General features: G+C 42.0%; 1 protein-coding gene across 10 annotated transcripts in view; it reads right to left on the reverse strand.

Annotated features, from left to right (window-relative positions):
- The window catches only part of LOC143297734 (neuron navigator 2-like), a 487,523-nt gene that overhangs the window by 91,057 nt on the left and 377,486 nt on the right, over window positions 1–18,980 (reverse strand). For all 10 annotated transcript variants that reach the window (XM_076610177.1, XM_076610178.1, XM_076610183.1 and 7 more), the window contains one exon: window positions 18,236–18,310. In XM_076610177.1, the coding sequence (XP_076466292.1) occupies window positions 18,236–18,310 (75 nt within the window). The remainder of the gene's footprint in view (window positions 1–18,235; window positions 18,311–18,980) is intronic.

An 18,980-nucleotide genomic window follows, 5' to 3' on the forward strand; every position in this document is an offset into this window, starting at 1 on the left:
GTACAGCCACGTGTAACACCAATCTGGTGACGTGGCCATGGCACTTTGGACATTGACAATGTGTTACAGTGTACAGCCACGTGTAACACCAATCTGGTGACGTGGCCATGGCACTTTGGACATTGACAATGTGTTACAGTGTACAGCCACGTGTAACACCAATCTGGTGACGTGGCCATGGCACTTTGGACATTGACAATGTGTTACAGTGTACAGCCACGTGTAACACCAATCTTTACAGCCACGTGTAACACCAATCTGGTGACGTGGCCATGGCACTTTGGACATTGACAATGTGTTACAGTGTACAGCCACGTGTAACACCAATCTGGTGACGTGGCCATGGCACTTTGGACATTGACAATGTGTTACAGTGTACAGCCACGTGTAACACCAATCTGGTGACGTGGCCATGGCACTTTGGACATTGACAATGTGTTACAGTGTACAGCCACGTGTAACACCAATCTGGTGACGTGGCCATGGCACTTTGGACATTGACAATGTGTTACAGTGTACAGCCACGTGTAACACCAATCTTTACAGCCACGTGTAACACCAATCTGGTGACGTGGCCATGGCACTTTGGACATTGACAATGTGTTACAGTGTACAGCCACGTGTAACACCAATCTGGTGACGTGGCCATGGCACTTTGGACATTGACAATGTGTTACAGTGTACAGCCACGTGTAACACCAATCTGGTGACGTGGCCATGGCACTTTGGACATTGACAATGTGTTACAGTGTACAGCCACGTGTAACACCAATCTGGTGACGTGGCCATGGCACTTTGGACATTGACAATGTGTTACAGTGTACAGCCACGTGTAACACCAATCTGGTGACGTGGCCATGGCACTTTGGACATTGACAATGTGTTACAGTGTACAGCCACGTGTAACACCAATCTGGTGACATGGCCATGGCACTTTGGACATTGACAATGTGTTACAGTGTACAGCCACGTGTAACACCAATCTGGTGACATGGCCATGGCACTTTGGACATTGACAATGTGTTACAGTGTACAGCCACGTGTAACACCAATCTGGTGACGTGGCCATGGCACTTTGGACATTAACAATGTGTTACAGTGTACAGCCACGTGTAACACCAATCTGGTGACATGGCCATGGCACTTTGGACATTGACAATGTGTTACAGTGTACAGTCACGTGTAACACCAATCTGGTGACGTGGCCATGGCAGTTCTGAGCTCTGACCCCAGAAACAGAATGAACAGTTCTTTGTGCGACGTTCTTCGTCATCACATTCTGTCCGTCTGTCTGTCTGTCTGTCTCTCTCTCTCTGTGTCTGTCGCTCTCTTCCAAGCAAATGAGTATTTATGGAAGGACTCCCAGACAGAAACAGAGAGAGATACATGGAGGGAGAGAAAAAAAGAAAGAAAGAAGAGAGGAGGCGGAGGCGAATGTAAGTTTCAAATTCCCCATGTGAAAAGTAGAACACCTTTGCGCAACTGATTTGAACCAGTAAAAAAAAAAAAAAAAAAAAAAAAGCACTGAGACTGTAATGGAACTCTTCCACAGTGATATATTATTCACGTGACTGATTCATGCTGACGGACTTAAATTATTCATGTGACTGATTCATGCTGAGTAACTTTGTTTTTCTTTCTGTCTCACCCTTACTCTCCCTTCTCCTTGTGTGTGTGTGTGTGTGTGTGTGTGTGTGCGTGTGTGTGTGTGTTAGTGTGTGTTAGTGTTTGTGTGTGTGAGTGTTAGTGTGTGTGAGCGTGTATGTGTCAGCGCGCGCGCGCGCGCGTGTGTGTGTGTGTGTGTGTGTGTGTGTGTGTGTTAGTGTTAGTGTTAGTGTGTGTGTGTGTGAGTGTTAGTGTGTGTGAGCGTGTATGTGTCAGCGCGCGCGCGCGTGTGTGTGTGTGTGTGTGTGTGTGTGCGTGTATGGGTGTGAAGGTATGTGTAGGTCTGAGTATGAGAGAGAGAGAGAGAGAGAGAGAGAGAGAGAGAGAGAGGGAGGGAGAGAGGGAGAGAGAATGGGGGTATGGGGGTAGAAACTGAGACAGGTGTGGAACATTCCAACGCACTTAAGTCTTTGCACAAGTCTCTGTAGCGTCTCTGCTGCCCGTTCACCTTCCCTTCCGTGGGTGGACCTACCCACTGGCAACACAGGACAGTTGTCACACATATGTCATCTGCTGATCAGATCTGAGTCAATGAACACAATTCTGAACACCAATCCACAATACACAGGACAGTTGTCACACATATGTCATCTGCTGATCAGATCTGAGTCAATGAACACAATTCTGAACACCGATCCACAATACATAGGACAGTTGTCACACATATGTCATCTGCTGATCAGATCTGAGTCACTTAACACAATCCTTAACACTAATCCACAATCTTAAATTAAGCGTCCAAGTACCTCCATTCCGTATCTGCCTTTTGTATTCCGTATCTGTAATTCTTTGGATTAACATCTATTTCTTCCACGCGAGTGTGTGTGCGCGTGTGCATACGTGCGTGCGTGCACGTGTGTGTGTGTGTGTGTGTGTGTGTGTTTGGTTTGAGTCTGACTGACGTGATATTGAAAAGTGTTTTGAGGTTTGAAAGCGCTTTATAGATGTACTATATACTACTACTGCTACTACTACTACAAACAATAATATCAATAATAATGAGTATTTTTTATTGTCATTATTATTATTTTACGCTTGTCTCCGGCACATCTTCTGCAGTGGCTGTTCATCGTCGTGCTCATCTATATTCAAGATAATTTATAAATGGATACATAACCAATAAGAACTTACCTATCTACCTGCGACGAAATGCGCGTGCCAATGTGCGCTCCGGTGTGAACGAGAACGAGAGGTGGGAGGTCGGAGGGAGGAGGATGACAGAGATAGAGAGCCAGAGAGAGTGACTAGATGGTTTTTATTCACAGGAATACACATCTCAACAGCTGCTCCGGGTGAACAAGGAACGGACGGGTACACCTGGGCAAGACCCACTGGGTCACAGCGGCAACCCGAAGACAAACTGGAGAGGATAGCAGAGAGAGAAGGAGAGAGACTGGAGAGGATGGCAGAGGAGGAGAGACAGACTGGAGAGGATAGCACAGATAGGAGACAGACTAGTGAGGATAGCAGAGAGAGGAGGAGAGACAGACTGGAGAGGATAGCAGAGAGAGGAGGAGAGACAGACTGGAGAGGATAGCAGAGAGAGGAGGAGAGACAGACTGGAGAGGATAGCAGAGAGGAGGAGAGACAGACTGGAGAGGATAGCAGAGAGAGGAGGAGACAGACTGGAGAGGATGCAGAGAGAGGAGGAGAGACAGACTGGAGAGGATGCAGAGAGAGGAGGAGAGACAGACTGGAGAGGATAGCAGAGAGAGGAGGAGAGACAGACTGGAGAGGATGCAGAGAGAGGAGGAGAGACTGGAGAGGATAGCAGAGAGAGGAGGAGAGACAGACTGGAGAGGATGCAGAGAGAGGATGAGACAGACTAGAGAGGATAGCAGAGAGAGGAGAAGACAGACTGGAGAGGATAGCTGAGAGAGGATGAGACAGACTGGAGAGGATAACAGAGGAGGAAAGAGACTGATAGAGGAGGAGCAGAGGAAGAGACCCAGCCGAGGATGGAAGAGCAATGATAAGAGAGGACGGGGGAGGCGTGATAAGCTTATCACCCCCACCTGATAACTGCACTGCCACAGCCCCGGGCTTGCTACACACCGGCAGCTCTATCTGTACCTCCCACTTGCCTTTTACTACCATGCCCAAACCTCTGCCCTGCCTGCAACTTCCTCCTGTACCCCTTCCTTGCCCCTCTCAACCCTCTGCAGCTATATGGACAGATAGACCTATCGCACGATGGTTCTGGGCTGAAGAAAAACCAACCCACAGATTCTGTTTCTGCAGACTGTGAAAATGCAATGGCACACAGTAAATGCGTAAAAAAAAGTGTAAATCTGTGCGTCTGTGTGTTACTGTGTTTTAAGAATGCAACGCAGAATTATGTAACATGAAATTTAATATATAAAATATAAATCATGCAATAAAAAAGACAATTCTATAATCCAGTAAGGAAAGTTACATTTTTTAAGTTCACATACTTTATTTCATTTACAGCTTTCAAAAGGCATCCACAAGTTGCCGAAGTCCAAAACACTGAACAAATTACATTACAAGTAACTGAACACAATTTTGTAAAGATGTATCTAGGTTCTCAGACACGAATCTTACATCTCTCTCTCTCTCTCTCTCTCTCACGTCAGTTGACAATGCAAATTCTTTTTCTTCAAAACAACATAACAAACTGAACTAACATCTCAAGCTGCAAGGCAGTATATTACTGCCGAAGCCTCACAACGCGCGCACACACACACACACACACACACACCATTTTCCGTAAAGGAAAAGGAATCAAAACATCCCAAGGTAGTACCCAACCCAGAAATCACAGCACAGTCTTAACCACATTCAACGCGGCTGCCAGCAGCAACCAGTAGGTAGTAGCCACTTGATCACTCTCGCAGGCGCGTCGTTGCTATTTTTTTGCCCTGTAATCTACCACCTGCCATACACGTTTTGGCGCTGTGGTGGTGGTGGGCCCACCGTGAAGATGGGAGGCACCCACCACACCACCACCCCGCCCCCATCCGCTCCCTGCTGTTGGACCCTAGTAGGGCCAGGGGTGGGGGAGAGCGCAGTCGGTGTAGCGTGTGACACACTTATCTCACTCCATTTCCTGTCGGCTATCTGCAGGCTGCCTGCACCACTGCCACGGCTTGTGTGGACTCACGTGCTCGGGCCGTGATCGTCAGTCACCTGGGAGGATTTGGGGTGGATTAACGATTATCAAGCTCTGAATATGCAACCATTCATGAACTCCTGAGATCACTATTTAATTGTTCGCAAAAACCATCCGCCAATTTCGATGTCAAAACTGTTATGATTCGTTCGGATGACTAGTTATCTGTGTAACTGTGAGGGCTCTATCAGTCAAGTGGTCTGGCTGCCGGCCAGGTTGCCTGTCTGCATAAGACATGCGCAGAGCAAAAGAAAATACTGCTGCATTCACTGACCTCAAGAACACTACCGACCTCGTGAGCAGAGATGGTCTCTTTAAAGTCGTAATGAAGGCTGAATCATTCCCAATGAAAATCAGAATCATCCACTCGTTTAACGAAGACATGAAAGCTGTAGCTGTAAAAATAGACTACCATTATACTGTCCCTCCTCTGCGAAGTAAAGCAAAGTATCAGCGCAGACCCTCACCTTCCATTCTACGTCTTCAGTTTCTAGTCCGGTAAGTGATACTGGGGGTTCTCACTCTGCTGACAACACAAACATGCCTCTTATACACTAAATCCATGCATAAAGGTTTAGAAACAGCAGAAGCATAAACTATCAGGTTGCAAGTGAGCATAAAAAAAAGAAGTCTAATATCAAGTCCAAATATGGGTAAACAAAGAAAGATAGCTTGACAGCATGAAAATGAATGGATAGGAAGAGGGCGAGAGACATATTTCTAATGCATGTTTCCAGAAAACATACACGCACGCACACATGCACAAACATGTGCGCGCGCGAACGCATGCACACACACACACACACACAACCATGCACTCACACAAACCAGTCCACCATTTTCACCCCAACCCAGACAAAAATCTGTTGGAGAAATCATCCATGAAAATCTTTCCGCTTAGTAACAGTGCAGGATGCCGAGTAATACTGGTAAGCATTGTCAAAAAAAGAAAAGAAAAAAGAAAAAAAGCTAAGCTCGCAAGACCTCACCACATATATAATATTATTATATGGTTGCATAGCAGCTGTGTATCAGTGCGCATGTGCACACTCACTCCACGAAGGAGGAAATACTGAAAAAGTAGACCTACGTTGCCATGTAATGCTTTACTGACACGGAGTTAACCAGTGGTTTTTGTTGTTTTTTGTTTTTTTTTTTTTTTCCATTGATATGGATACTTATACTGTGCCTACCCTCGGTCGGAGACCAAGCTCTAAGTGCTTTACAAACAAGGGGTCATTTGCACAACAGGCTGCCTACCTGGGTAGAGCCGACTGACGGCTGCCACTGCATGGGCGCTCATCATTCGTTTCCTGAATCATTCAGTCAGATTTCAGGCACGCACACATACACACTCAGACAAACATGTAACAGTTTACGTGAATGACCGTTTGGGAAATGAATCAAAGTGTAGCGGTATTCCAAGATCTGTAATGAAGAGACACAGACAGACAGACAGAATGAGACCCTTTCATGAGAGGCAGTGGCCTATGAATGAATAAACCATCCTTCCATCCATCCGACTGAGAAAGACAGAGAAAGCGATAGAGACTGAGAAAACAGAGAAAGCAATTGAGAAAGACAGACATACACAGAGGCAGAAAAACGGATGGGGATGGGAAGAATTAAGTTGTCAGGAGACAGAGACACAGACGCGTGGTGCGAGAACACAGAAATAAACAGAGAAACAGACACACAGATACGGGCGGGAGGAGAAGGACGGGAACAGATAGAGAAACAGAGGGAGACAGAGACACAACGCGATGGAGACACAACAAGGAAGGACTGAAAATACCAGAAGGGGGAGGAGGTGAAGCACGGGAGTCAGGGCAGGGCTGTGCCACAAGGAAGAGGGTGCAGGCGGGAGGTGTGGGCTGTGCCACAAGGAAGAGGGTGCAGGCGGGAGGTGTGGGACAAGGAAGAGGGTGCAGGCGGGAGGTGTGGGACAAGGAAGAGGGTGCAGGTGGGAGGTGTGGGCTGTGCCACAAGGAAGAGGGTGCAGGCGGGAGGTGTGGGCTGTGCCACAAGGAAGAGGGTGCAGGCGAGAGGTGTGGCTGTGCCACAAGGAAGAGGGTGCAGGTGGGAGGTGTGGGCTGTGCCACAAGGAAGAGGGTGCAGGCGGGAGGTGTGGGCTGTGCCACAAGGAAGAGGGTGCAGGTGGGAGGTGTGGGCTGTGCCACAAGGAAGAGGGTGCAGGCGGGAGGTGTGGGCTGTGCCACAAGGAAGAGGGTGCAGGCGGGAGGTGTGGGGTGTGCCACAAGGAAGAGGGTGCAGGCGGGAGGTGTGGGCTGTGCCACAAGGAAGAGGGTGCAGGCGGGAGGTGTGGGCTGTGCCACAACATTCAGAACAAAATGGAAAAGGAGATGTCAACAAGGGAAGAAGAGATGAATGGTGTTGGTGTGGCTGTTTCCATTCATGTTGTTTTCAGCGAAGTCAGACATGCATGCCGCTTGTGGGTTGACAACATGGCGACAACAAAACACACACATTTCAACAGACATGGTACGATTACATATATATATATATATATATATATATATATATATATATATATATATATATATATATCAATGAAATAAATAAAATTATATCTTGTCCATAAATAAAACACCATCATTTCAACAGAATGTAAAGCGTTTTTAATAAATTACTGATTAAATGAAAAAAAAAAAATCTGTTGAGGAAGTGGTATCAATAATGGCTTTCTGTCCAGCAGGTGAGGGATGGGGAAGGAGGGTAGAGTGCAGTCAGGTGGTCCAGATATCAGGCTTGTAGGCGCAGTTTTAACTCTCTCCATACGAATGGCGAAAGAGACGACGTGAACAGCGTTTCACCCCAATTACCATCATCAAATTATTGCAAGCAGAAGGCTCTTATACTGAAGAGGTGAATGTTGACAAAGAATACCACAATTCTGATGACGGAAGCTAAAGGTTGGGTCATTCAGACACCCACTGGACATCCGAGGGGTCTGTGTAGAGGAAAAGAGAGGACTGGCCGTACTGAGTGAGTTAAAACAGGTGTTCTGAAGATGTTTGAGGCTGTCAAACACTTTACTGGGCCAGCCAATGTGAATAAGTGGAGATGTTAAGAGAAAGATTGTTATCTTTTATACTTTCAGATTAACACCACAGGATGTATGTATTTTCTGGTTTTACAATGTCATAAATGTGTCATGTATATATTTAGAGAGGAGGGAGTTTCCTGAAGATTGTTTGCAACAGGCTGTCTGTGGTGTCTGCCAGTGACAGGACTGTTGGCAGCAAAAGAGTTTCTTCCTTCAATCTGTTTTTCATTCTGATAATTTTCCACTTTTTTCAAAGTTTTTTTTTTTTTTTTTTAATAATAATTTAACTCTGGCATCTGCATGTGCTTTAAATATGCCACTCACCTATATATTGTAGCCTTCTACAGAGATGATTCATGGAAACATGACCTCTGAAATCCTGTTTCTTTCTAGTATAAAAATGGCAGATGTTCTACGTTCAGTGTGGGGGACTATAGGTTTGTCACAATCTATCAAATTAAAAATCAGATTGAGCAGTTTACATTGGGTCATCCAACTGTATGAGTTATCCTGCTCAGCTTCTGAATTCTTCCTGAAAAAGTATTTGAAAATATCACATCTGTGCTAGATTTGCATGTAAATTACTACTTTTAAACCAGACGTTTAGCAACGTAAGACTTGATTCATGATGGTCCTGTTTTACTGCTGCTATCATTCTGTCCAATAATGTTCCAGAGAAATACAAAGCAGTCACTCACATGATTTCATCATTATGATTATTTTTCCAGTGCTGTCACAGCCAGGATGTCATACACTAGTGCAGTGACCAAATGTTACCATGAGTGAATTCATGTTTATCATGGGGTAGAGACCACTGGTGCTGCTTGCACACAGCCAGTCAGGACAGAAGCAAACACAAGACAGGTTAGACGGCACAAGGCAGCAGCCAGAACACACAATTTCAGTTTCAGTTTCTCAAGGAGGTGTCACAGCATTTGGACAAATCCACATACATGCTACACATCTGATAGGCAGATGCCTGACCATCAGCATAACCCAGCCCAATGTTCAGGCTTTGAGTGCATGCATGTATGTTTGTGTGCCTATCACAGTGGATTTCTTCAACAGAATTTTGCCAGAGGACCACATTTCTGTTTCTGTGGGTTCTTTTCCAGTGCGTCAAGTTCATGCTGCTAACTGGACCTCAGTTTATCATCTCATCCAAATGACCACTGTCTGATTTTCCAAACTGTCAAACTTGGGAGAAGAGGTGAGACCGGGATTCAAACCCAGACCCACAGACACTGTATAGGCAGACAAGGTTTTAACCATTCTGCCACATTCCTCCTCAGAACACACACATTGTGGCGATTCATTTCCATCACTGACATCAGATTGTCAACATGAGTTTTCATGTCCTCAATAACACCTGTGTTGTGTGGGAGGTGGAGCAAGAGATATGGAAACAGATGAAGACAGCCGAACAGTGTTGAGAGGAGAGAGGTGGATGGGGGAGGGGGGCTGGAAGGACCACTGGAGAACAACAAGCTGCAAGCTGTGTGCACACCTGACAGAAGATCAAAGTGCATGGTTTTGAGTGTGGTTGTGCACATGCATGTGTGTGTGTGTGTGTGTGTGTGTGCGTGAATTGAGAGAAACAGATACACAGACAGACACAGATGGAAAGACAAAGGAAGTGTGTGTGTGTGTGTGTGTGTGTGTGTGTGTGTGTGTGTGTGTGCATGGCTCTGTGTACTAGTACAGCTTTTGCATATACCTATAATAATGTCTGCACATGTTTGTATCCATATGTGCATGAATATGCATGAGCACACAAGTTTAGAATATCTGACCAACATTTGGCTCCTTAAAAAAACAGTAATAATGAAAAAGAAAAAAAGAAGATAAAAAAAAGGCAAACCCTTTTTCATGTGGATTCTAGATACACAACTTATCTGACAGCAAATTTCATGGGAATACTAGCACATCTCATGGAATGACTACCTCCATTTCTTGGCTCTGCTGCTATCATGCTGTGAATGATCTTGTGGGCCCTGAGATAAACCACAAACCCGTGTACATGTCTTCTCTTGGCTAAAACTACATTTGGACTCATTCCAAAACTACCATCTTCTTCTTCTTTTTGATGATAGGCTAATCGACAGGGTTATGTGAAATGGCATATACTTCATATCCTGCATAAATGTCGAATGTTTTACTGGTGTGGAAGATGAAAAACATGCTGATACATAGATATGGGATGTATATATGGAGTCGTCTATTCATATATAAACATTTTATGGACTATGGATACTCAAATACAATGTGTATTTATAGATACATCCATTCACAGACCTTATGAATTGACAAAATCTAGTGCTACAACACTATTGTGTGTGCATTTTAAATCTGTGTGCACAAACACTATCTTTATACTATCATCTTATAAGTGGCAGTGAAAGAAACAATACATTAACAACACACACAACATACATTTTTCTCCATCAACAGGGTTACATCACAAACACCACCATTTGTTTTTCCATCAACTGGATTATATCACACACACACACACACACACACACACACACACACACACACACACATTTAATTTTTCTCTCCCTTTTTTAAAATTCTCCTAAAGAAATCATTGATGGGCACTAAAAAAAAAAAGGTGCAAACCAATAACAGATTTTCCCGTAACATGAATGAAACAAAAATGCCAGCTTGCAGATTCTGCACAATACTGACTATTCACAAGCTTTGGTGAGACTTTCCAAAGCATGTTTTCTGTGAGACTGGTTCTTCTACTGTTGCCGGTGGCAGAGGTCTGGGCTGATATGGCATCAGTATTTGTCAGCTGATAGGGGTGCTTCTTATCCACTATTTCTGTTGACTAATGACTCTCTCTCACACCAAGAGTTCAAGGCCTGACATTTTTTTTCTTGGGGTATGATTTTGGTGGTTAGAATGCTGCATGCTGTTTTCTCTTAAGATTTGGCATCCTGTTTCTTAGCAGTGCCCCACAGCTGTTGTCAGTGAAGCTCTTGTTGTGTTGTTTAGTTTTGCCTTTAGTGCCCACAGCATTCTGGCAGGTTCTCCCATGTGGTGGTTGTAACAATCACCACAAATTATGAGGTACATTGCTGACCACTTTCTGCATGTTATTTTATTCTCTTTCTGTGTTACTGCCCTGACCCTCTTCTCCTTCAAGGCCTGACCGGTCACGGCAGTGCCCTGGGCTTACGCATAATTCAGGCATCTTCTCCTTTTTTTATTTTTATTTTTTTTAAAGTAAATGTGGTGTAGTGCAGTTGCACACTTTGACACATCCTTGAAACTGAATTGTTCTCCTGTGATATTCACCCCACACCATCATCAAAAAAGAAGATGAGAAAGATGAAATCTAGTCAACAAGCCAAGATAACCTGATGCCCAATGGTATACAAAGACTGATTTTTTTTACCCTCCTCTCACCTAACTTACACAGTGAACAGAGAAGAAAGAAGCTTACATCTGCCCTCAATCCCTTACTTTCAAGGTCCCTCTGAAAGGCCTGGGAAAACACACACACACACACACAGAGAAAACCTAAATGAGCACCAGTCACCAACAATGATGGACTACACATGCTCAGATCTCAGTTGGTCCACCCCAAAGTCAAAACATGTGAACACACACCTGTGATACACCACATGGTCTGTGAAAACTGAATGTTGTGAAAAAGTTTTAGATGATACACCATATCTTTTGAATTCCAAGTTGAGTGACTTATCACTGATGGAGTGAATGTAAGAACACTGAGCTCTGAGCCAAACAACAACAAACATCACGCACTCTGGCAGGCCTCACCCTCACAGCTGGACAACATGGCCAAGAGAGAAACAAGCAAATACCAAACTGAAATCCCATGGAAAAACAACCAAATTCTATATACAAAAAAGGAAAAACAGGAGAAAAGAATAATTTTCATCAGGATGTGTTCCAGTAAATAGAAATCTATACAGACAGGGCATGAGATAAGATTTTCTTTCACTTAGTTTGGTGCAGTCACCCTATTTCTCATAGAGATTGTGGTCACTCAAAGTTACACTTAAGGAACAAACTGGGCCAGACTGAGTTCATGGAAAGTGAACCATCACCCAACTGAAAGGCTGTAGTGGAGTTTAATGACATACCAAGACTCAGGGCTTGAGTTTTGGTTCGGTGAAGGTAAAAAAAACAAAAACAAACAAACAAAAAAAACCCCAAAAAAACCAACAACAACAAAAAACCCACTACCAAAGACCTCTTGGAAATGCCAAAAGCTGAACAAGAGTCTAAAATTTACAACTGCAGAATGGTTATATTTTGGTTTCAGTTTCGGTTATCCAGACAATGAACTACCATGAACTGGAGAAAATTAAGAATAAATAAATGAAAAGAGACTTCATTATTGCAAACTGACAAAGTTGTGTGCTATGATCTGCCCTGGCAGAGATGAAAGACATGGAACAAAGAAACTAATCCAACACCTCAAGTGACCAGTATTTGCCATGTGCGGCCAGTAATCTCCCTCCAGTTTGCACACTGGTTCTTGCTTTTCATTCCCAGAAAGCCTGCTGTTGACCCAAATCCAGCCTTTCAGGATTCTGATACAAACCCCTCCAAATGAAATATTGTCAACACAAATCTATCACACTGGGATTCTGTTGAAAATCCCTTCTGTTGACACACTGACACAAATCTTTCAGGGAATGAGACTCTCCTCAATCACACTTACTCCAGACCTCTCTGGATGCCACAGGACCAATGCAGGCTCTCCTCTTTTCATTCTCACAATGGGCAGTTACTCACTCCCTGTTTTCATCTTTTATTTACTATCATGCGGAATGTGAAGAAACAATAACAGTATTGATCCTATGCTTCTACAATATCAGAAAATTAGACTGGTGATATTTTCAAAAAAACAAAATCCATGTGTGATGATCATCTGTGCTATCTCCCTGTCTTCACCGCAAGTGGAGACAGCTGATCAGTTGTCCCTGTAAGTGCTTTCATTAATGCACTGCATTATCATTCCTGTCATTGTTTTTTATGCAGCACAATTCTTACAGCTAGCCTTTCCTTTCCAGAGTATAAATCTTTTCTTTTTCTTTGGTTTCTATTTCTATTTTGTTTTTATTGTTGATGTTGGTTATTCAAATAAAATCACATTTCTCCTACACAGGAGATTTCTCACAATTAAGTCAACAAGAAATGATTGCAGCCAGATTCATGGTTCTCCTAACGATTCAAATGCAATACATGCAGAGTGATGCTTAGTTTTCAATGGGTGATTCTTTATGTTTGTCAAGACTCGACAAGATCATTTTATCAGGATCGGAAAATACAAGGTCATGCAGTCATCTCAGGGGGAACTAGGTTTACTGGGTTCAATGAGAATGGTAGAAATTCATGAACTAGGTTTGCCGAGTTTGCTCAAGAGTGCTCTTGAAGCCCCATGTGATCATCTGGGATGGGATGGGGCATGGGAAGAAACTTAAAAAAGAATATGTTGAGAAATGAAAGAAAACATTGTTTTACTGGCCAACTGATCCAGACTTATCACAGGAAACTGCACTTATTGTTGTCAGTTGACGTGTGCAGAATTCGCACCACTGTCAAAATGAGAAAACCCCATTTCATATCTCATTTTGCAGGCTTACTTTTTTTTCTTTTTCTTTTTTCACGTTTGCCACAGTGAGAGCTGTAACACTGAAAATAAAATATTTTCAGGGTTTTGTGAATTGTGCTTTTATTATTGTTTTTATCATTCTAGTTTATCTTAATATCAATTCATTTTTATGTATTGGCTTTGTAAAGCACTTTGACCTTGCTTCTGCTTGTATCATAGCACTACATCAAAATCATCAGACCTTGCTTCTGCTTGTATCATAGCACTACATCAAAATCATCACCATCACCATCATCAGCATCATCATTATTGTAATTACTATCACAATTTCTATTATTAATATTACCATCATCGTTATTAGCAGTAAATCCTAGATTACTGAATAAAATCAAATGAAGTACTGGTTGTTGTTTTTTATTCTTGCAGCCTCTTTTCTGTTTGTCAGTCTCCTTCCAAACCATAGCATATGTATATATCAAAAGCTTTCTTCATTGTAGGAAAAAGAACACACTGAAGTATGTACACAATTCCAAAGTTACACACATGAAAATCATCATCATCATCTTCTTCATCATCGTCATTCTTCTTCTTCTTATTATTATTAATATTGTTATTAGCATCATCATTATTGTTATCATCATCATTATTAGTGGTAAACCCTAGATTACTCAATAAAATCAAATGAAGTAGTGATTCTTTATTATTGCAATCAGCCTCTTGTCCACTTGTCAGTCTCCTACCAAACCATAGCATATGTATATATCAAAGCTTTATTCATTACAAGAAGAAAGAAAAAACCCACTGAAGTATATACACTATTTCCAAATTGCACACAGACACACAAAGACACACACACAGGTTAATATATATGAATAGAAACTGATCTTGCGTTGCAGAGTCTGTTCCAATCATTCTCACCCCGCTATCACCACCATCTCAGGGAGATAGCTGGCAAGAAACATTGGAAGAGGCTGTGCTGGAGAAGAGTCTATCTCTCATGCTGCCTTGCACAGTCAGCAAACATCATTCAGTTGGTTTATTTCTCTTCTGCATGTGTTTTCCGACCTTTTGCCAGTGTCTGGTAATAACCCTATATATTTTACTGGTGTATGTTTAAAATGTGTAAAAGACAACTCACACATGAGTGAATAATAACATTGTAAAAGCAGAAATATATGGGTTTTTTTTTTTTTTTTTGTAAATGTCATAACAACTGACATAAGGAAAAATAAGGAAACAGCAACTGTGTGCACTCTCTCTCTCTCTCCATATATATATATATATATATATATGTGACCAAGCGCTATGCTTGCTCCAATATTTGCCTCACGCACAAGCTGTATTAGCTTGCCTCACGCACAAGCTGTATTAGCTTGCCTCATGCACAAGCTGTATTAGCAGACGACAGTTTTCCCTCCTAACCCGCGCACAGGATTGTGTGACGTCACTCCGCTTACATCATTTTGTCCTCGCCAGACCACCTACTTGACCAGTGTCGCATCGCGGTACGTCATTGGCTGAGAAGAAACTTGTGTTTCTGTTCCACCGTAATTAATTAATACCTCTTTTGTCAGATCAGTAAACTACAAGTATTGTATACTGGCAGAATTGTCGCAATTCCATCTTTAAATCTATTCCATTTATCTTTGCCTACGTTAAACTGATTTAACGCAGTGTGTAATTTTCAGCGACGAGCTCGTTAAAACTGACCCTGTTCAGGTGACTTAAATTAAGATTATAAATTCATCTTAAATAACCAACACTTCATTTTATACTCATTATAAAGTAGGTGTTGAGCTCTTTCTTTTGCAACTTATCCGACGTAAATCAGTTCAGGAATCATTTAGAAATCTGTCACTGAACACCTTTAAACAAACACAGTTGTCATCGGATTTTCCATGATTAGTGACGATCTGCTCGCAAGCACACGTGACGGCCTTTGTGGTCTGCTAAACTTGCATAAATTGGCACAGTGAGGGATGAGTGGTCATTTCATACCTGGTCAGTCATCTGACCAGAGCCTGCTCTCTCTCTCTCTCTCTTGCTGCGTCGAGCAGTGTGTTGTGTCGTGTGTGCCCCCACAACGGCTGACACCTCGCTACGTATTGCTGTAAGTACTAGTGTGTAGAACGTGTTGATTTGTAAATTGTATTATTCGACACAGTACTTGTGTTCAAATGAGTATGTTCAGTTATTTCTTTGTTCAGTTAATTCTTTGTTCACTTATTGCTTTGACATGTTAGTCACAGCTTGGCTATGATTGATCTAGAAAATCGCCATGTCCTCATATGCTCGGAGCAGTGTTCCATTTGATTCTTCTTAACGTCACAGTCAGTGACGTCTCTGGACACTAATAGTTTGTTCCAGAATGTTCTAGTGAGTGCGTAAAGTTCATTCACCACTTAATGGTTAAGCCATGATGGTTATTCACTTACTATCTGGTCTATCAGTTTGCCAGTATAATATCAAAGCAACTGATTCTATTATCTTGTTTATTATTCATGTATTATTTTCATGCTGATATCAATTGTACTGCTACAGTGCGCTCAGTACTCTAAGATGTGTGTAGTATTCTGTTGTGATAGTGATATCATCAGTATGGTTAAAACCACCTGATATGTATCAGTCTGTTAATTGTAATTTAGTTATCATGCCCTCTCCTATACAGCTTACTCCAGTATAGTGCAACATGATAAACTGATTCATTTGAGTCACTTTGACACAGTATAAGTTTTACCTAATCTATACTGTCAGTGTACTTTCACCAAGTCAGCATCGCTTCGATCACTTTAACTGCACTATTTAAATGTATCAGAAATGTCATTTGATGTCAGCGTTTGGTCTTCACACTTATGCATTATGTTGTTGTGTATCCCAAACCTGAGTGACAGTCTTTCCATGTATACATGTGCTTTACTATTCACTTGTGCCGACATGTTGTGCTTATGACATTTGTTTGTGTCATTCCAGGCACTGTCTTCTTCTTCTTATTTCTTCTTCTTAGTCTTCTTCTTTTAGAATATTGTAAATAAAACAATAGAAAAACCCATTTGTGACTGGCCTCTATATGTTCCTGGCCTGTGCGTGGGATCTTGTCTATCCTATCCCTCAATTAATCATATTTAGTTAAGTCTTTTGTGCCGTACCCTTGAATAACCACTCGGTACACGGCTACATATATATATATAATATATATATATATATATATATATATATATATATATATGTGTGTGTGTGTGTGTGTGTGTGTGTGTACCATATATATATATATATATATATATATATATATATATATATATATATATATGTTTTGTCATCTGAAAAAAACCTTGAATTTCAAACTTGCTTTTTTTTCATCTTCCTCAGTTCCTGCCACTGATGAAGCAAAATGACTGTGGTGCAAGATTCCCAAGGTTTGCACGTTGTTTAGTCTATATTATGTTTGTTCCCAATGTTCTAACATACAGGAAAATGCCAACAAAACATTGAAAATAAAAAATACACATATGGTAAATATGTCTGTCAATTTATGGTACACAAACTCCCACGCACGCATGCACACTCACACATGCAGACAAATTAAAATATTTATTGGGACAGATACACTACTATTTTATATATACATGTATACATACATAAATATTGTGAGAGAGAGAAAGAAAGAGAGAGAAAGAGATTAACTTGTTTACTTATTCATCAACGAAAACATAAACCCATGCCATGTCCCCTCTTTTCAAAAGAACGGAAAAGAAGCATAGAAAATTGTCCTGGTCAACAAGCCTACAAAAGGGCTCAATGTATAATGCAGGGTACACTAAAATGCAAGTAATGATAAATCCTGGCACTTATGTTTCTTTGCTTGCCAAAAGAATGGGAAAAAAAGTAAAATATATGTCTTGGTGTACAGGTGAACAGAAGTGTACACAGTGTATGCATGTATAAGATCAAATACCCTATTTAACCCCTTGACTGCTGCTGATGAGTATACATGTTAGTGAAGGGTTGTGACCTCAACAAGGTATGACAGAGCTTACATGTCAGGATATCAAGTTACTGTTCTTCTTCCTCTTAGGACTGCATTACTCTGGTCAGCAGTCTTGATGACACCACTTAAAAGTGCAGACAACGCAGTAAACGCACTTCAGATTCATGCTACACTGCTATCACTTCACCACAGTTCAGCAGCATAGAATGTGTACATGGAATGTGTAGTGGATGTAGCAGTATGTGCGACTCTTTTTAATCTGTGATCAGTCTAAGTCCCTTCTCATGGGTTCAAATATTGTTGACACTGGCTGTTGGTGACTTGTTTCATGTATGCAATAGCCAGAAAATCTTGAATAATCCATATAGACAGTCAAGAGGTCCTGGAAACTGGAAAATACCCTGTATACATACACACATCTCAAAACAGCCAATAGCAAACCCATGCCTTCATGTAAATGGGAGAAAGCTGAGCCAGAAACAGGCAAAATTACTGTCCATAAAAATGAAAAAATTCACCACATGCAGACACACACAGATGGTCAGATACAACATACACATAGAATACAAAGGAATACTGGACAAGTGCAAAGCTTTTTTTTTCTCTTGTGTGTTTTCTTGATAAGTTATGCAGAAGCCTGTAAACAGTACAAAATGCAAATGGGGCAGTGACAGATTCTTGAGTGAACACACACACAGACACACACACAGAGTACACCCACTACACACACACACACACACACGTACACAGTAACAAACCACACCACCAAAAGTCTGCAGTTGTACTCACGTTGGTGCTCAGTTGAGAGGTCAGTGTGTGTACCTTGGCTTGGGCTGACTCCAAGTCGCGCCGTAATTTCCTCACCTGTTGGCAGTACATCAGGCAACTATTCTTTCACATCTTGCTAATTCAGCTGGTTTTCACTATGTGTCAGTGCACTCAAAATCAAAAAATGAGACACACACCCAACACAGCAAGAGGCAAGTTAGTTGAATGGTCAGAGCACCAGATTTTGTGACCTGTGAGTATTTGATGTATGGCATTCAAAATTGATAACACTGTGCTTTAAATCTGTGAGCAAAGTTACTCAAGCTGTTCCTCAAGTTAATCAGTGGAGTCACTTGAAAGTTCACAAACAGCTGTGTCCCTTTCCTAGTTAACCCTTTGAGCCCTGAGTTCCTGAGCAATTTTAACCCTTCTGCCTGAGCTCCTGAGCCAAAATTGGCAAATAATTGGTATTAAACCCTTTGAGCCCTGACCACAGCTTTACTGGTGGCAGAGAAAAATGACATAATGCCCAGCCACCGGTTGAGCGGTGCGTAAACACTTGAAGCGTGCAGTCTCAACCTGGCCCGTCAGGGCAGAAATCAGGGACAAAACGTGCGAGAAAACAACTGTACACAACGCAGCAAGTAACTGATATGCTTGATGATTTATTGGAAGTAGAGTATGACAATGATTACTCTGACAGTGAGGTGGAATTCGAATTGGATGATTTTGCTACAGATAGTGATGTTGAAAATGAATCTGAGCA

This window comes from Babylonia areolata, chromosome 23 (genome assembly GCF_041734735.1).
Source record: "Babylonia areolata isolate BAREFJ2019XMU chromosome 23, ASM4173473v1, whole genome shotgun sequence".
Taxonomy (NCBI): Eukaryota; Metazoa; Mollusca; class Gastropoda; order Neogastropoda; family Buccinidae; genus Babylonia; species Babylonia areolata.